General features: G+C 39.1%; 1 protein-coding gene across 2 annotated transcripts in view; it reads right to left on the bottom strand.

Annotated features, from left to right (window-relative positions):
- The window catches only part of USP42 (ubiquitin specific peptidase 42), a 40,097-nt gene that overhangs the window by 5,095 nt on the left and 15,011 nt on the right, over positions 1 to 19,991 (bottom strand). For both annotated transcript variants that reach the window (XM_050966702.1, XM_050966701.1), the window contains exons 11-17: positions 14,241 to 14,341; positions 13,521 to 13,674; positions 12,112 to 12,855; positions 10,914 to 11,005; positions 8,597 to 10,123; positions 4,254 to 4,585; positions 752 to 843 (exon numbers count right to left, since the gene is read on the bottom strand). In XM_050966702.1, the coding sequence (XP_050822659.1) occupies positions 752 to 843; positions 4,254 to 4,585; positions 8,597 to 10,123; positions 10,914 to 11,005; positions 12,112 to 12,855; positions 13,521 to 13,674; positions 14,241 to 14,341 (3,042 nt within the window). The remainder of the gene's footprint in view (positions 1 to 751; positions 844 to 4,253; positions 4,586 to 8,596; positions 10,124 to 10,913; positions 11,006 to 12,111; positions 12,856 to 13,520; positions 13,675 to 14,240; positions 14,342 to 19,991) is intronic.

Raw genomic sequence — 19,991 nt, 5'->3', positions numbered from 1 at the left:
GAAGTACAAGAGCCAGGTGTGGCTGCTGCGGCTTGAGGCCTTGCACAGAGCAGGAGCCCGGCCACCCTGCTGCAGGGCAGGAACCCCAAGCTCCCCCCCACCCAGTGTGGTAAGCAGAGATGGGGGGTATAGGGGGCTCCGCAAGCCACACTAACTGTAAGAGAGTCGCATGCAGCTCAGGAGCCACGGTTAGGCCATCCCTATAATAAACCAGTGTCTCTATTCAGTCCCTGATTTTTAGTGTCTAGCAATTGGTGCTTAGTTTTTGGAAACCACTCAATCTATACCAATTTACAGCAATACAAGTAAAATTAAAATATTAGACTTTGAAATTAATCTTACTATACACATTTGGTATTTGGATATCTGGAACTATATCTCAATTTCTCTGATCTAAAGATGGTACTAAATAGTTTATGAACATTTTCATAAAGTTTTTAAACAAGAAAATGTTGCCAATAACTTAATTTTCAGCCACTGATAGCTGTATGGGTCAAGTCTACGGCTGATGCCGAAGGGTTAAAAAACATTAATTCAGAACTATCTGGTATATTGGTGTTAGGCAAGAGCAGTAGGAGAGAGTCCAACACATTACATTTAGAATCCAAATTAGGACTGTATTTTTTGTTCTATAGGGGAGATGTCAAATTGATCTCTTATGTTAATAAACATAGGGGAAAAAGCCCGCAGCAGCCAATTTGTCTGTATTACTATACCCAAAATGAAATAGAATCACAGGAATTTAACATACTTTCCATCTGGTTTCATCTGTGTATGCAAAGTTGCCATCCAAAGATTTAATGACTGTGTGTCCATGGTCCTTATGACAAAGTAGGTCTATAGCTGAAATAGAAAGTATTTCAATGTTAAAACCCACTTATCACAAACTAGCATTATCTTGATTAACAAGTCAGCACTCTTACTATAAACAAATTGTTACTGCGGCAGTGTTTCTAACGAAGTGACTCATTTTGGCAGCCTTTGTTAATAAGATTTTTTATTGGAATGCTACTAATCTGTATCTGGACATCACATAGCATCATTTCCCATCTTGATTTCTGAAATTTTCTTCCCTTACTTCACTCCTTCCCGATCTGTTCAAAATGCAGCTTCCAAGTTATCTTCCTGATTGATCAGAGTGAATTTACTGCCCTCTCTGAACTCCTTCACTGGTTTGCCAATTAATCACCACATCAAGTTTAAACTACTCATTTGTACCTTTCAAAGCCCTTCACAACTCTGTCCTTACCTACATTTCAGACCTCATCCCCTAACTCAAATCCTCCACCAACTATACCAGTTTCAATACCTTGTTAATCTCCTTCATCTATGTGCATTTGACCATGCCACTCCTCTACATGAAATACTCCCCCAATCTTAATTTGTCAAACTACCATTCTGTCTTCATGCAATCCCAAGGAAGTATAGTCCAATTGATAGAATATTGGACTGGGAGTCTGATTTGGATTCAAGTTCCAGCTCTGCAAGGACCTTGGGCAAATCAGTTAACCTCTATGCCTCAGTTTCCTTATCTGCAATATGGTCATGATACTGATCCAGACTTATGAAGTACTTTCAAATCGTCAGATAAAAAGAATTATAAAAGTAAAGTATTATTAAAAACCTACTACTTCAGGGACCTTAATTGAGTTTATACAGCAATTAATAAAACAACTAATACATCCCCACAGGGAGACTTCTAATGTGTCCAATCTTAAGTCTTCCTTAATTCTTGACTACTTTGGAGCAGGGATTCTCTGCATGGTGCATTGCTGACCATCTTTTTGCTTCTCCCTTACATGGTTTTGTGTATTTACAGAAGGGTGGGTAATTTTTTTTTTTTTTTTTTAGAAAAGTCAGATTTTTAATTTAAAGTAAATAATTCTTAAATCTATTTACAATTAAATATGAAAATCTAAATTAAGGCCTCACATTTCTATAATCTATTAATATAATTTAAATAAAAAGTATGGTGTATCGATGAGCCCTCCTCAAGTTTAAAGGAGGGAAACAGTGCTGCCTTTTTAATTATATACAGAATCTGGCCCACAGTAACTAGAAATAGTCACTAACTACAGTAAATGTTTCCTGTGTTTAATAAAATCAGTTATAAATTATTTAACTTTTTTACACAATTTGGTAAACTTTATACATCCAGCATATGTACAGTAGTTTTATTTAACTAAAAACAGTAATTTTTTTACATTAAAATTCCATCCAAATGCACTTTAATACAAAGAATACAGAAATGAGCTTTTCATTTTCTAACAAAAATATAATTAAGAATCTGATATATATATATACACACACACACACACACACACACACACACACACACACGTTACGCTATATCATTTCTTAAAGGTGTATAGATGCAGTGTCCCCTCCTGTTTAGCAAAACTATAAAATTTGGTGTAAAAAGCGTATCTGATTCCACATTAGTATAACCATTTAAACATGCTAATCAATTACACTGAACCTTTCTCTAGGAAAGTTCCTTTGAAGTGCAAATACCTAGGTCTTATACAGCATTTATCAGTAGATCTCAAAGCACTTGACAAAGGATGTAACCATCATTCTCCCCATTTTACAGATGAGGTACCCAAGGTTACCTAGCAGACCAGTGACTGAGCTGGGAATAGAACCCAGGTCTCAAATCCAAGTCCAGTCCCAAATGCAAAACAAAATTAAAATCTGTAATTTATGTCAAGATTTCCTGTTTTCTGATTTAAATCAAGATTAGAATTGGTGATTTGTTATTTTGATTTATATCATCCACCCTTATTTCCTTCATCTCCCTTAGTCACAAGATAACCAATTACAACAACACTGTGCTATCCACTCCCTTATGCAGTCATCCTTTAGCCAGTCACCAATGCTTCCAGCATGGCCAGAGGAATTATTACAGAACAATGTAAGGCTTTCCTCCCACTTCCCTGCTCAGAAAAGAAGGGATGATTTAGAATCCAATTTCCCACATGGTAATGTAGGTAAACACATCTATTGGTAGTTTTTTATATGATTAGGGCTCTACCAAGTTCACGGACATGAAAAACACATCACTGACCATGAAATCTGGTCTTTTGTGTGCTTTTACTCTCTACTATACGGATTTTATGGGGAGAGACCAGCATTTCTGAAATTGGGGGTCCTGACCCAAAAGGGAGTTGCAAGGGGGTTACAAGGTTATTTTGGAGGGTTTCACTGACTTAAGAGCTGGGCAGCAGGAGTGCGGCAGCTGTTGGCCGGGCACCCAGCTCTGAAGAAAGTGCCCCACCAGCAGCAGTGCAGATGTGAGGGCGGCAATACCATGCTATGCCACCCTTACTTCTGCGCTGCTGCCTTCAGAGCTGGGTGGCCAGAGAGTGGCGGCTGCTGACTGAGGGCCCAGCTCTGCAGGCAGCAGCGCAGAAGGGTGGCATTATCATACCAGGCCATCCTTCCTCCTGTGCTGCTGCTACTCTGCCTTCAGAGCTGGGCTCCCAGCCAGCAGCCACTGCTCTCCAGCTGCCCAGCTCTGAAGGCAGCACTGCCACCAGCAGCAGTGCAGAAGTAAGGGTAGCAGTACCACAACCACCCCTACAATAACCTTGCGAACCTCCCCCTCAACTCCTTTTTGGGTCAGGACTCCTACAGTTACAACACTCTGAAATTTATGATTTTTAAAATCCCATGACTATGAAATTGACCAAAATGGACTGTGAATTTGGTAGGGCCCTATATATGATGAATAGTTTTGTGTAGAGACTTTGTTGGTCAAGGATTACTGGATTCCAAAAATTTTTGGACTTCCCCTTCTCCCCTCGCAAAAAAAAAAAAAAAATTATAAAAAGGACACACATTAGTATAAAAATGTTTACTGTACTCAGGAAAAAAAACCCCAAGAGGCAAAAATATTTAAATTAAGCAGACTTGACACAGGCAGAATATAAAATAGCAACATTCTTCCCTTCCCTACTAGATGTAAGCTCATACTACAACTCATCAATATGATCTGCCTCAGGATTTCTTGTAACAAAGATGCTGACAACAGAAACTATATCTAGTCAATAACCCAGGGTAACAATCACTAATTTTATCTACTTTATTTCACAGATATACAAAACTGAAGAAATTATCCAACATAATTGTGTTGCTTGCTGTCTTGAAGATGTGACATATTGTCTATGTATTACAATGCACTTAAAATTACTTTAAATATTTTTCTCTATTTGAAAAAATAGAAATCCCATTAATTTCTAATGATCTCTTACCTTTGCTATACTCTTTAGACACGTGATAGCTATTTTCTTGGCCTCCTCCTATGTATTTTGTTTTATGACAGGAATCAGCATCCCCTCCCTCATGAGGCCATTTACTCCCATGTTTACTATATTCTTCAGATGGAGGGTCATCCGTACAATGAAATTCTTTTTTCTCCCATGTCTTAGTCTCGGAGCCAGCATTCTTCTGGATATTAGGATCTAAATAGTCAATAAAGCCCTCAGATTTCTTTGTATGTTTCTTCTTTTTCTTCTTCTTTTTCTTATGTCTGTGGATGTCAGAATCAGAGCAGGCCCCAGAGAAGTCTGAATCCTGGCGGTGTCTGAAAAATACCACAGAAGTTAATATGAAAACAAATGTGATGCTTACACTATTGTTACAAACATATTACACTATTTATACATATACAACTTATTAATTTTTGAGAGAGTTAGGCACATGCATAGAAAAGATATTATTGTTCTAAATTTGGCTACAGGTCATATCTGCTAAAATCTGGCTGGCTGAAGTTCACAATAAAAAGAACATTTTATTTTCTTAACAGTTGTGCTGCTGTTCCTCTCCTCCAGCAGCTGTGCTGCTCTGCTGAAAACAGTGGAATACTCAATACATCAGGTAATGCACTTTGCCTAACGCAGTGGTCCCCAACGTGGCGCCCGCTGGAGCATTTATGTGCGCCCACCTAGTGCCCAGCAGGGGAGAGAAACCGCGGCCCCACGCCTGCCAGGGACAGAGAACTCCGGGGCTGCAGGTTGCGGGCGCCGGTGTTCTCTGTCCCTGGCAGGCACGGGGCCCACCTAGTGCCCAGCAGGGGAGAGAAGCCAGGGCCCCGCGCCTGCTGGGGACAGAGTGCTGCGGGCACCGGTGTTCTCTGTCCCTGTGGCTTCTCTCAGGCTTCTCTCTGCACTGCCCAGAACTGCTGCCAAACGAAAAAAACAACACGCTCCACCTCTGCAGAATGGACCGAATGTTTATGATATTTATTTTGTAAAAATGCCTTAATTTTTCTTACAGATAGATAAAAAAAGAGCAAATTCACATGGTACGGTGAAAGAGTAATTGCCGAATAATTTAATTAATACCTTTTACGTGTAAAATTACCTTTTTATCTTATGGATTCATATATTATGTAATTAAATATGATTTTCACATTATTTAATGTACAAATACAAAATAAAGCCTTGAAAAATTGTTAGTGCCTGCCACACTCTTCTGAAAACATGAATGTGCTACTAGCCACAAAAAGGTTGGGTACCACTGGCTAACGGATCAGCTGTGTTCAGCAGGCAAAGAAACAGTTAAGCAGTCTCCATTTTCATCCCCAAGTTAGTTTATTTAGCTTGCCACTTTTGTCCTTCTCTCAAGGTTTCTTTTTCAAAAGGGAGCGTTTTAAACATATGCCACTGATTAGCACAAAATATTGAACTCTATACCTATCAAACACTACACAGAGGTCAGCGCTCTGATGTAAGACTAAATTATCAAGATGATCACACATTGAAGTTCTTTTAAAAATCAGTTCTCAGTTTGTCTATTTCACTCTCACACACACACACAGACACACCATTTAGAAACCTGGCAAGCATCAGACACAATTTGCATCATTTGCCTCCTGAGAGAAAGCACAGCTCATTATAAGGGGAACCTTAGCATGTCTTCACTCTCCATGACTACTACACACTTGCTTTTAAATGTCTGATTAGAAGGGAGAGCAATGGGATGGAGACGAGAAATACTCAAACTGTTACTGGAAGATACTGCTTTTCTAGTTTAATGCAGGTATACTGTATTACATGTTATTTCCAACACAGTGAAAAGTGTTCTGTATTCACGAGATGCCTTCGCATTCTATATACACAATGTCAATTAAGTCATTTTTCTGAAGAGTCAGGATAAGTACAGTGAACTCACATCAGAATACAAACCAAGTATCTAAAAATAAGAGACTAGTAGTACTTATTGGGTTCTTAAATTAGGAGAGTATTACAAGAGAACAGGCTACATGTAGCCAGCTCACTACTTTTTTTTTTAATGTGAAAAACAGTTTTGGAACATTAGAAGACAATGAATTATATACAGAGGCCTATGTATTCAGTGATTCCAGGGCTACAGAATTCAGACCCTGCTGCAGAAATGGACTCCAGAATCTGAGCTTTCATTTAAAATAAATATTTTCTTAGCCATAAGGATTAGAAATATTAACTTTGAACTTGTAAACAGACAGCAGGCCAGTGTAGAACAATGCCTGCCTGAGCCCGCAGACCTCATAAAACACAGGCATCTCAGTCAGGATCCTCTGGACTTTGCAATTATGTGGCTATAGAATATTCCAAGATGCCATGGAATTCAGCATTTTGCTACAACCGAATACCCGATCCTTTATTTTCTGTCCCTCTACCCTGCCAAAAGCTACCAGTTGTGGCCAGCTTTCCCCAAAGGAGGAGATAACTGGATTACAGTGCCTGCTCCCTGTATTGTTCCACAGAGTCAGTCAGAATCAGAGCCCAATTTACAGCAAGGGAATGGGAGGAATCAGAAGTGTAGATTGATTAACTGGGCTGACTGGAGAAAAGTGCAGCAGCACCAGGGTTTCGAGAGGAACCACCTGGTGATCATAGCAAAAACTATCCCCAAATCTAATCACTGTTGACCATAATCATCCACCAATTTTAAGTCAACTTAATAGATTCTAGCAATGAACCATAGTTATGTGTGGAGTGGGTGGGAGATGGGAATGAAAAGAATTTCATGATAGCGCAAAAAATTTGGTCCCATTGTGCAATAGAGCACACAGGGCCGTGGTTATATAACACTCAAAATACACTAGTTACTGGCAACCAAGTTAGCCATAGCTCACTTTCACACAGTATGAAATAAGGAACTGTATAACAGAGTGCAACTCAAAGCAGTACAACATTTTCTTCACACCCAGCCATAATCATGGGCTTCAGTCCATCAAGTGATCCAACTGGTCCATCTTTGTGTTTTATAATATTTAAAATCAAATTATAAATAATCTAGCAATTAAGTATAAATATGAAAGTGGACCTAAAACACGAGGCTGTCAGTAGAAGGGTCAAAACACGATGTAATTTCTCTGCTATGACAGGACAGTATTATTACATACTACTCCTGAGCAGTGAGGTGCCACAGTGGCTCCACAGTTTAGTTAAGTTGCAAACACGAAAACTAGCACTGTACTCCCTTAAATTAGCAATAAGCTTCACACAGATCACTTAGGAAGAAAAACTAATTTTCTACCTTGTTTTCATAACACATACTTCTGTATTGTAGGAATTCTAAGCAATTTTAAATCCCACCTTTTTGAAGTTTCACTTGTGATTCTGACTTTTTGGGGGGCCTCTGAACAAACTCTCAGGATTCTTATTTCACAAAGCCTAAGTAAAGTTATGACTTGCTATAAGTTTCCTTTTCTGCAATAAAAACCAACAGAGGATATTACTGGTTTCTGTGGGAGACAGAAGGGGTTTCAGGCCTGCAGATGAGTGTAGTTGGGGGGCTGTCTGATAAAGGTGGCTTCCTGGACTATCTGAGATTGCTGCCTTGTGCAAGGAAGAATCCCAGTGCAATCATGAGTCTTCTCATGGAGGGGGAAGAGATTCTTCTTGGACAGGGTTTGCTAAGAGTAGTGGAGTCCAAGCAGAGGGCTTCAGGATCAGCTCAAGGGTTCAGAAGATGGAAGAGGGAAAGCATTAGTGTTTCCCTGCCTGCTCTACCTTACTGTCATGCTGTACTTCACTGTATCTGCACTCCCCTCTGACAAAAATACAGCTGATTTTGTTGGACAGAGAAGGCAGAGAAGCACTAGTGTCTCTCCAAACCTCCTTTTTCTATACACATGAACTGGTCCTGTGCACTCCACACCCATCTAGACTTGTGACTGGACACATACAGCTTCCATTCAGTTAAAAGAACAGCTGTATGACTGCACCTCTCTATTCCAGGCTACCATTTGGTGCAAACAAATTTAGCCCATCCCTACTTTGGGAGGAAACGTTACGTCATGGCCTACCTACCCAAGTCTGACCATAGCCTGTTTTGAAAAGTGTACAATAAACTTAGTCAGGGTCTGTTTACAGATTATTAGAACATTATTTGTTCGATCCTGTTCCAAAGCTCTCTCACAACTCAACAACATGGTTTGATCCCATCTATGCAAGACACATCAAACTAACATGATCTCCCCTGACAGATTTTACAATGCAATGGGCTCAGAAGCAATGGAAAAAAGAAGGAAGACGAACAGGGAAACAGCCAGAGACAAATTAGGAGTTTGTTTAGAACATTGTAAATAAAAGTTTCTCTTGCTTACCTCTCATCTTTCTCTCTGTGTTTATCTTTGGACTTCTTTTTTTTCTTTGACTTCTTGTGTTTTTTCACTTTTTGCTCTTCCGTTGGCTCACTCTCCAGACTCCTTCTGTGTTTCTTTTCCATATCACTGTCACTACCTTCTAGACTAGCACATTTTCTTTTTCTGTCTTTTAGATATTCATATTTGTGGCAAGACATCTCAAAACTTGAATTGTTTTCTTCAGACATGGATGCACATTTTTCATGGGAATATTTTTCAGAGTGCTGAGAGGGAACTGAGCAATTATATAAGTCTATTTTGGAGCTGCCAAAATGATGTTTCTCTCTCTCTTTAGCTATTGGTTCATGATTCCATCTGCTTGTGTAATAATAATCCCTGTATGACCTACTGTTGTAAACTTGACTTGATTTGTCATAGTCTCTGTCCCCATGAAAGAATTTTCTCTCTCTACCATCTCTTGCTGCATAAGAAGGATGATAATCATTGTAATATCTGCACTTATCCCATCTCCTTGGTATATCTTGGTAATATCTTTCCCTACTCCAAGATCTTTCCCTTTTAGAATGGTAATATCTACTCCTCTCCTGATCAGTTTTCCCTCTACTTCGGGATCTATAATAGGTGTATTTTCCTAAACTTCTGCCATTATCAGGGCTGTTTCTTTCACTATGCATAAGTTTGTACTTATTTCCATTGCAGTGCTCCTGCTTATAGCGATCTTGCTTCATACTCTCCTTGCTGTAGGATTGCCTTTTTCTGGAATAATCATCATCTGGTTTGCGTTTGGTTTGCTTCTCCTGCTCTTCACTTTCAGAGCGCTCTCTTTTAGTACGGTAATGCCCTTTGTCAGTTTTTTTGGGAGTGCAATTTTTTTCCTTAACTGGAGAATGAGCCTTAAATTTTTGCCTATCCTTATTTTCTTCACATATTTCATTACCATCCAGTCCATCATTTTCTTTAGAATAATGACTCTCTAAAACTTTATCCAACCTTGTAGCAGAAGAGTCATTAGTAGGTAGTACATCTGTGTAATTATTAGCACTCTCCTTTGTTTCTTGGCATTCATCTATAATGTTTAGAGCTGCAAGTTTTTTAGAACTACATTCACTGTCAGACTTTAGGAAGGGGCTTTGCCCCAATTTCTCTGCAGTCTCAGCAGACCCTCTGATGTGCAGAGGACTCTCCTTCAAAGTCATTTTTACCTCTTGCGTTCCTCTTATCTTATCTGCATAATCCTTGGGATCACACTGTTTAGAGAATTCATCATCAATTCCCAGGGATATTTTCTTAGTGTTACACTGACCACTGATATCAGAATGTGCATTATCAGTTTTTGATACAATACTTTCGGCAATTTCTTCTTTGGTAGAAATGGTCTCAGCATCTGATGTAGTAAAGGGATTCTGGACATTGCAGCTAAGGTTAGCGGGAACTTTACTAGACTTCTCATAGGAAACAGTATTGTTGCCACTCACTAAATTTTCTATATGACCATCATTTTCAGAAGTTTTTTCAAGTCCAGTTGCACTGCACAAAATAGAAATGTATTTGTGAATTTCAACAGAAATAAGACAAATACTCTACATGATGATTGTTAAGAGTAAAATCCTTTTCATCGGTAAACATCTGACTCCTGGAAAACTCTGAAAGACATTCTGTTTAGAAACACATCTACTTATAATATATTCCCTTCGCACGGGGAAGCTCTTTTGCTTGCTTTTCTATGTGCAACACGTCAGGAGCACCTACCCTGTCAGTTCTCCTACTTCCCCGCCATCTATTTGCTGCGTTGACTCATGACCATACTCGCCATGCTTGCCCTTACTCACAATAAAAACGTTGAAATAGTGGGTTTCCCTCTCCCTCCCTCCCAGAGGCAAGGGAAGACAGGTGGCAGGAATTTACACTCACCTGGTCAGTGTCCTAGCAGAGCAGCTGGGATTACTCCTAATGAGCTGCCCATATTTTAGAAGTGTGGTAGACCGAAAAATACTTATACCCACACTAATAAATAGATATCGTGTTCATGCATGCATCCCTAGGAGTGAAAAAAAGGGGAAGAGCAATATAGAAAATATAGACAATACGACAGAATGGTTTCTACATAGAATGTTTTTCCAAAGTTTTCCATGAGGCATCAACGGTTTTTAATATAAGAATAGGCACGATGCCAAACATATGTTCTGTTCTCACTACCATTAGTTTTGGTATGGTATTCCTACAGTGAGCTAAATCTTTCCATTTAAGTATTATTAATAGTTAGTATACCTATAATAAAACTTGTATGGAATCTTAATTTGGACAAAGTGTATTTTACCTTATTTCCTCTGACAAGCTTTTCAACTGGTTATATCGGAAAGACTCTAAAATTCTATCTTCGGGAACTGGTGGCAAAGCTGTAGGTATTATCTACAATTAAAAAGGTATAAGTTAAAACATACGGAATGATAGCAATCATACAAACTTACATAGCATCTCAGTCCAATCATGATCAGACATACAGACTATACACATGGATCACTGTAGGCACAGCACCCTAACATTCAATATTGCAAGCATTAACAGCACACAATACTACATCACAATTTAGAAAAAGAAAAAGTACAATACACCTCTACCTTGATATAACACAGCTGGGAGCCAAAAAAAATCTTACTGCGTTATAGATGAAACTGCATTATATCCAACTTGATTTGATCCACCAGAGTGCACAGTCCTGCGCCGCCCCCCGCCCCTCCAAGCGCTGCTTTACCGCGTTATATCCAAATTCGCGTTATATCGGGGTAGAGATGTACTACACACTTTAAACTATAGGGGAATTAAGACAGGCAGAATACAACTGTCAGATGAAATCTGGACAACATACCAGACACAGCAGCCCTCATATAAAGAGTGACATATGTTCTTTGGTAGTTAGCACCACAGTTTTTGTCTCATCGGAAAGATTGCACACCTAACAGAACAATGCCCCCAACATGCACTGGGACAACATCACTGAGCACTTTACTACCTCAAAGTTTTACATAAAAAAGCAGTGTGGTTTTGTAGACCCAGATCCTAAGCCTGACTTGCTATATAGCCTCAGGTAAATCACTTAACCTCTCCATGTTTCAGTTTCCCCATTTTACCAGATGGAATTATAGCCAAGTATTTAGCACACCTATCTCTCTGGTACCTGAGCACAACATAATGCTTACTGTACCCACCTAAGAAGAACAGTTAGTGTTTGCAAAACATTATACAAATGCTAAATATTATTAAGACACCACAGAGATGCATGCTCTCTCCATTTTACAGATATGGAAATGAGATTAGCAAGTACTGATTCAGTTTAACCCTGATTAGTATGCAAGATCTAAGGGACTGCAGCACAAAGTGCTATGATGCCAGCCTGTGTTGAATATTTTCCTCTGAACTTCACCTGAATGAGGAACATTTTAATATAGAACGCATCACAGTCATATTTATAATTTGCCACGAAGAGATAGTCTAGAAGAAACAAATGTAAAACTCACTTTTCCATGCAATCCATTCACTTTAGAAAATGGAATTTCTGTAGATTTAACAGGCTTGACTTGGCAAGTAGGTTCATCAAATTTCAATCCATTTTCTTCAGGATCACTATCTATACTAATAGCACCATTAACTGTAACATTTTTTGGCAGTTCATGCTGGGATACAACCTCTTCAGCATCTTGACAGGAAGAACAAGAGTTCTGTAATGTACTAACTACATTTCCAATCAAAATTCCATTAAAAGATTTTGAGTGGCCATTCTCCTTAACTAATCCCTTCGACTCCTCATCAGATTCTTCTGAAGATTCTGCACCGTAAGGGACCAACGTACTAGAGTTTAGTTTAGACTTGCCATTCATTAATGGCTTAGAACAAGATTCACTAGGAGTTGTTTGTTTAGATACTTTAGTAGCAACTGATGTAGGTGCACTTGAGGTAGACTTTACTGCAGAGGAATTCGTAATCGTGGCTGAAGGAACAGGCTTGCTGAGATTCTCCAAAGAATTATGAAGGTTGGGTTGAGACAGAGTTTGGCGAGTAGGCAATTTGTTATTGTGAATGCTGATAGTGATTTTCTGTTTTTTCGATGGATCAGGAATAGTGGGTCTGTTAATTGTCCAATTTTGAATGGAAGTTGAAGGTGGAGCTGAAGCTGGTCTGTTTAGGGTAATATTGCTAGCACTTGCCACAGAACTGCTTGGAGTTTCTTTCAGTGATCCAGTTCCATTTAAATGACTGGAATTCTGTAATTACAAAGAAATCACTATGAAAATGTGTTCATGTGGATAGACAGCATTTAATATCCCAAGACATAATGGGCTTACTTCATATTTCTACAAACTGCCCCAGTGACTAAGCAGAAAACACTCCTATATGAGTTATATATAAAATCTTGCCAGTAGTTCAGTGGTCACATTTTGTTTTGTTTTTTAAAAAGCTAACACCAATTGCAATCCTTTGCTGGTTTGTAAGATACAAAACAAAAACAAAAAACCCTCAAAATATTTGTATTAATAACTGAGAACAAGCCAGTCTGGTTTTACCATCTCAACTGAAGTGCAAAAGATGAAACAGCATAAATAAAGCAAGTAAGTTGGATTTTTTAAATTTTTTCAGTTTTAATAAATTCAAGTATTATTTAAAGTAAATATTTTGACTGTGCTTTTTTTGAGTACTTTTGGCATCTAGTTTGAAGTTCAAAGCAATGGGGAAGTAATATTTGCACAGTTCAGTATTTGTCTCTATTAAAGTGTTTCTAGCTGCTTAGGCTGCAGAAGGAGCATTGTGCACAGAGCTGTATTGTAGGGAAAGGAAATCTGAGATCCTGAACATTTATAACAGATAAACAAAGGCTGTTTACAAAACTCCGGCCACCAAGTTGATGCCATTATCTACATACGAAGATTACCTTAATCATGTGAGGAGGAAGCTGTGGTCCTATAAATCCTGATGCCCCCTGCCTGCTATTAACCACCCGCTGACTGATAACTGGACGGGGAGAAGACTGTCCTGGTGTATGAATGGAATGGGCGTGTTCTCCTCCATTTTTCATATCGTGGGACCTGAAGAAACGAAAGCTAATTATTCATTCATTCATTCAGATTTGTTCTTTTGCTTAGACCAAGTTTTAGACACATCCCACAGTTTAATACTTCACAGAAACTGTTTTTTTTAAACAAACAAACTTTAACCAAGGCTACAAATCGTAAATTAGATAACAGACCTCCGATTATAATTTCCCAACCCCAAGCGGCAACTCAGCTTCACAACACCCATCACCTCAATCTCCCTCCCCCGAAGTCAACCAATTACACAGCATTTGATCCAGAAGATTCAAAATGCTCCACCTATACAGGCATCACTTCCCTCTGTAGATAACTCTTTCAGTGGTGGGTGTAGGATGACAGACATTTAACTTACACCAGCAAAAAACAAAAAATTAAGTCAGGCAGGGAAGGACAACTTCTATAGCTTAAAATATAGCTGGAGTTTTAGAGTAGACAGAGATGAATTAACCAAACTGGAATTTTTCCCAGGAGAGGAAAAAACACAAATGGGAAAAAGAAAAAAAAATATGAAGGACAAGAAAGTAACTAAATCTTGAACACATTTTGGTACTTGATATTACCTGATATAAAAAAGCACATAAGCTTGCTGATTAAGCACAGATCTGATGTCACTGTTGGACACCACGGAATCATTCATCTGGTACCACTGTCCATTACTGGCCTGCAAGTAAGTCAGTGACATATTTTAAATCAGTTACAACATCTGCTAGAAAAAACACAGAAACTAATGAACTGCAGAAGAATAAAGAGCACTCCAAAATATAGCCGTTTTCATTATAGTAATGTACACTACTGATTTTTTTAAATTAAATCCCTTATCTACAGAGATTTGTTACCACAAACATTTGTTAGTGAATGTTCCCCTTCACCAGCGCAGATTTTACTCTAGCAAGGGAACTGTTCTCAGGAGCAGTTTTATTGTTCAGAGCACCGGTTATGCTAAACCACTGTCCCATCAAGGATCCACACAACAAATCACATATACTACAAGAATAAAGGGGCATTAAATAAAACTGGCAACAAATTCATAACAAATAAAAGCACAATATAATCTGTGGAACTCATGTTCACAAGATATGGAGGCCAAGAGCTTAGGAGAATTTGAAAAAGAAATCAAGGTATCTATCGATGTAAATACCTACAGATACAACAGACAGAAACATTTTTATAAGGGATATAAACCCTTCTGCTTCATAGTATAAGTCAACCCCACTAACAGGGGTTAGGAAGAGACTGGCCTTATGGGCAAGTTGTTCCACAGTTGTCTGCTATATGTCCACATGAACTATCACACCATTTTATGGGTAGTTAGCCAAAAGAACACTGCAACCTTATTAGTTCTGACAAGGGGCAGAATTAAGATTGCACTATACAAGTGGGATCTTTGTTAAGTGTGTGACTATGGAAGAGTCCTTTTACAGCCAGCCATGGAGGACTGAAGCAAGCTCTGTGCTGTATGGAGAGAGAAATTATGTTTTAGATTAATAATGTTTTAGATTCATTTGTTTTTAAGATGATTTAGATTAATCTGTTCCTCATCATCAAGGAAAGCATAACTATAAAAGACAGTCATGTCTTCAAGGGAAAAGGAACACGCGATAAAACAAAACTAAAAGAATAAATTTTCTGTGAAACTAGGTACATTTTTTGCTTAGCAAATACTCAAACTCTGCAAGAATGTTTATTTTAAAAATTACTGTAAGAGGAAGATTCTCAGAGAGTCTAACCAGAAGTATAATCATATATGAAGCAGACAGAAGGGGCTAATTTACGTCAGCATATTACAGTATTAAAGGAAGGCAAGAGAGAGTTCTTTTCTACTTTAAACTGCTTTTGTTAATCTTATGCAAAACTACAGACACAGCAGAGGTATGATAAAGTAATGGAACCAGCGGAAAGGAAGGACAAGAAACTGTCATTTAGAGCCAGGATCCTGAGCCAAAAGTTCAAAAGGAAACAGTAAAAGACACTGTTGGACCAGGATAACTGGTCCAGGACTAGTGTGTGGAAGAGTTTTCAAGTCCAGAAAGTCTACTCATCAACCAAAGCATTTCTCTGTGCCACAATCTGAGATACTGGATGCTATAACATGGATGACTCTTAATTTGTTATGTTTTCAATATCTGTTACTTAAATGTTAACTGTGTAAAACCTTTCATTAGCTCTACTTCTCAGTAGTTATGTGCAAAAAATATCAGGCAAATGCAAAGATAGAGTCAGACCATTTCTTAAACTTTATCGCTCCTTTTAAACATATAACTGCTTAGGGCAGCAGCAGTTTAGGACCTCATCAGGAGAGAAAGTCACAGTGATGACATGAACACTTAACAAGTTTGCTAAAACAATAGAAAAGTTTTAAAAAGTTAAGTGACACAAGCTTTAAAATCAGATTGCTCCAAGTATCATCTAGCCATTTTTAATAATGCTAGTTCAGGATTTGCGATAATAAAGCCCAGACCTCTAGCCATTTTAATTTTCATTCTCTGAACTGAGACCAGACTAGTACAAGAAAGATATGTAAGCTCTGAGTTGTTTTAGTTTTTTCAGGGGTCTGGGATGAACAGGCATAAGGACACTGGGCATCCCAGAGAATAAAAGAAAGTTTATCAGAAAATAACTTGTGCTATAGCAGTGGTTCTCAAACATTTGTATTGGTGACCCCTTTCACACAGCAAGCCTTTGAGTGCGGCCCCCCCGCCCTTATAAATTAAAAACACTTTTTTTATATTTAGCACTATTATGAATGCTGGAGGTGAAGCCGGGTTTGAGGTAGAGGCTGACAGCTTGTGACCCCCCATCCCAAATAATAACCTTGTGACTCCGTTTGAGAACCCCTGTGCTATAGCATGGCATCGAGGTGGATACTGAAAGCAAAAGACATCAAGCCGAGAGTTATTCAAGCACTGTGTAAAGCAAGAGGAAAAAAAAACCAAAAAAACTTAATTCAACTTCCATCCATACAACTCTCTCAAACAAGAAACAAGGGGAAATTAAATAAAATTGGCAGATTCATAGCTTAAAAAAAAATAAAAATTCTTCTGTAAGTACAACAATCTGTAGAACTCATCAATTTCATGGTTTCCTGGTTCAGAGCTAGTGTCCTGATTCCTATGACAGATGTTGGTAGTGTGCACTCAAGCAGGTCTCATTTACACTCATATGATGGCATGTGCTATAGGACCAAACACGGCCTTGAACTCTAACTTAATAGAACAGAAATAATTTCTTGCCATATGTTTGTGGCTAAAGCATCCAGAAGAGGTCTACACACCTTCCTTGTTGGCAGCTAATGCAACCATGATCCCACGGTCAAAGAACTTGTGCTGCTGAAGATTGTCTATAACCTAGTAACTTTCCATTGGGTGGTTTCAAACACTTTCAGGTGCTCTCTAGTTTGCTAGGGTGCCAGAGAAAAAAAGCTCAATGAGAAACCCACAGTCTATAAATAATTTCAGTGTCTTTGCCATAAAGGTGGGTGACTGGCTGATTACTGCAGGTTTCTCAAACTATGCAACCAACTGCAAAGTAACAAAATACTCTAACTTGCTAAATTTCACTAACAGGCTAGCAAGACTTACGACAACCTATGAAGCCGAAGAGTTCCAAATGGATAGACATTAAATTACTAATGCTGATCAGGAAGTAAAACTGAAGTTACTATCTGCAAAGCTGCTTTATGTTCACCTGAAATTTTCAGACTGAGGTCCTTCCCCCCTGCCTTGCAAACAGGACAGCCTGCCCTCTACTGGGAGAGAATGAGGTGGGGCCTTGACCTTAGATTCTTAAGGTATTTGGTTTGGCAGAAATGTTGGATTCCCGGGCTGATGCTTGAAGCAGTAGCAGGAAACTCTGTCCAAAGAAAGGGACAAAAGGGCCTTTTTCCATTTTAGGGAGGAAAATCAATGGTACCTGGAGGAGTTGAATTTTCAGAGGAAAATCTTCCACAATTCAGAAGCCTCCTTAATAGTCTTACTGGGAATGGGAGTCAAATAATTTATCAACAGGAAAGTGCAGGTTAGTGAGAATAAGATTTAGAGACAACATCAATTATCCCATTACATGGCTATAAGTGCCTTATATAGTGATATTAAGGACAGACACCCTAACAAATTTTTTTGCAGTCAAAAAAAAAATCGCAAACAAATCACAAAGACAGCAAAAATGAAAGTACACTGAGAAAGTTAGTGCACTAGCAGCCTGATGGAACTTGTTGAACACTTTATTCTTTGAGGGCCTCTATGATTCCCATTTGAGGGATGGTGTCCTGATGCCTTAAGCATGCAGAATCCTCTTTAAAGCGGAGTCTTATGGGGCTACAGGACTGCTTCCTTGTAATGGCACCCATTCAGCACACAAGACTATATAATGAAGCATAGCCCCCAACTACCTCAGTGCTTTCTCTGCTGCCTTACAGCACAAGGGATGTATGCTGTGTCATCTGCCTTAGCAAATCTTAAGCTGTACCCTGTTCAGTTTTTGTAAACTTTCTTACATGCCCCTCTATACTTCCCCAAATCAAGCACATCTGTTGCCTGACTTATTTGGGTGAAGCCCACTCTTCTGCTCCATAGTGTAATGGCCTTATAGTTTAAGTATGTGCACGCTGAGACTTCAGGCTTACCTACCTGGGAAAGCCATAAGATTCATACAGAGACCTCAAGGACCATGCGTCCACACGCTGCCCAGATTGGCCAACCTCAGCAATAAAGCCAATTAATGAGTTAAGCTATTGGCTTCAGCTTTGATATCTACCTGAGTCGGGCATTAGCCTGGTATCCTCTAAGTCCATAACTCCGTCCACTCAGAGCTGAAGAGCCCCAGCTTCTGTGGTGCTGTCCAGTTAGTTTTGCAAGGAAAATTGCTCAGATGGAAGGCTATTATAAACAAATGCTACTAAAGAACAGTCCACCTTTAAAGCATCAGACATGGCTGTATGCAAAGATGTACTGGGATAAAACTTTTCCTGAAAAGGCAGAGCCCTTATTGCCAATCAAACTTCTCCCAATTGTTCTATATCAGAGTAATGATCAAGCCAGGTATAGAAAAGGAAAAATAATTCTCTCTTATCCATGGTCTATCCCCATCCAGTGGTTTGACAGAGGTAGATGGAGCGGTGTTCAGTTTAAGAGTCATCATCATGCACTTGGAATTCAATTGGCAGCTTGTGTTTGGGTAATACTCCAAACAAGGGCAGTCCAACTCAGAAATGTCAGGTAACACTTCACCACCTCTGCAGAACCAGAGCTTAAAGCAGGGATTGTCAATTTTTTTTTTTTGTTAAGGTCCATATTTCTTGGTCAAGATCCAGACTCCAGAGAAAATTTTAAAAAAATAATAAGAAGTAGTAGTAAATAAAAAGATTTCTGGGTCTGTTCAAAAGTGTCTGGCGGTGCACAATTGGCTTGTGGTCCGCCTATTTACTACCCCTGGCTTAAAACTAATCCTGCCGAAAGATTCTGACGAAAAGAAGAAAACCTCTCTCCATCTGAGGGGCCCCCAGGACTGGGGGGACCCACAGAGACATAATTATACAAGGGTAGATGAGACACCAGGAAAGGGAGAACGAAAGAGATACCCAACCATATCACAACATTCCCAGGATCCCCCAAATCCATCCTGGCAGCATTTCATATTTTATTTTCTGTCCGCTAATTCAGAAAAGGAATCAGGATTAGATGCAGAGAATTCCGATTATTCTGTAACCTAGCCCTGCTTTCTCTCTCATTCGTCCTGTTATAATTTCTACTTAGCTTTGACTTTAATGAAGGGCATTAAGATGGTCCCTGCTGGATGCTTCTGAAGTCCCATGGTGAGAGGACCACCAGTAATTATTTACTATTTGTTAAGCACACAGACTGTGCTCTATAAAACACAAAGGAAGCCACCATCCCTGTCCCAGTGAGTTTACTATCTAAACTGGGACAGACACAAACAGTTAGAGGATCTTGCTAACTTATAAAATCCTCTTTAAACAACAGGAAAATCCATCAAGAGTGTCCACAGAATTTTGCAGACAAGCATTTGTGGGCCTCTGAAAAACCTCCAACAGGAAAATCCCAGGAGAGAGAACCTCGTTGTAAACTTGGTAGTACAATTGATAATCCACACTTGCACAATACAGAACAGGCCTTGTTAATTAAATGAAGGAGGAATTTCATCTTCAACCAGGATTGAGGTGAAAGGTTTCTAACAGGACAGGCCATCTACAACAAAGAATGTTTCTAGACAGACAGGACTTCCTGCGATGATCCAACTGATAGGGAGAAGTGTCCTGGTAGTGCTAAAGACTACACAGAAAACCAAGAAGGGTT

Source organism: Gopherus flavomarginatus, chromosome 9 (genome assembly GCF_025201925.1).
Source record: "Gopherus flavomarginatus isolate rGopFla2 chromosome 9, rGopFla2.mat.asm, whole genome shotgun sequence".
NCBI lineage: Eukaryota > Metazoa > Chordata > Testudines > Testudinidae > Gopherus > Gopherus flavomarginatus.
Note: the sequence above shows the minus strand (reverse complement) of the source record. Positions and strands in the feature narration are given on the sequence as shown.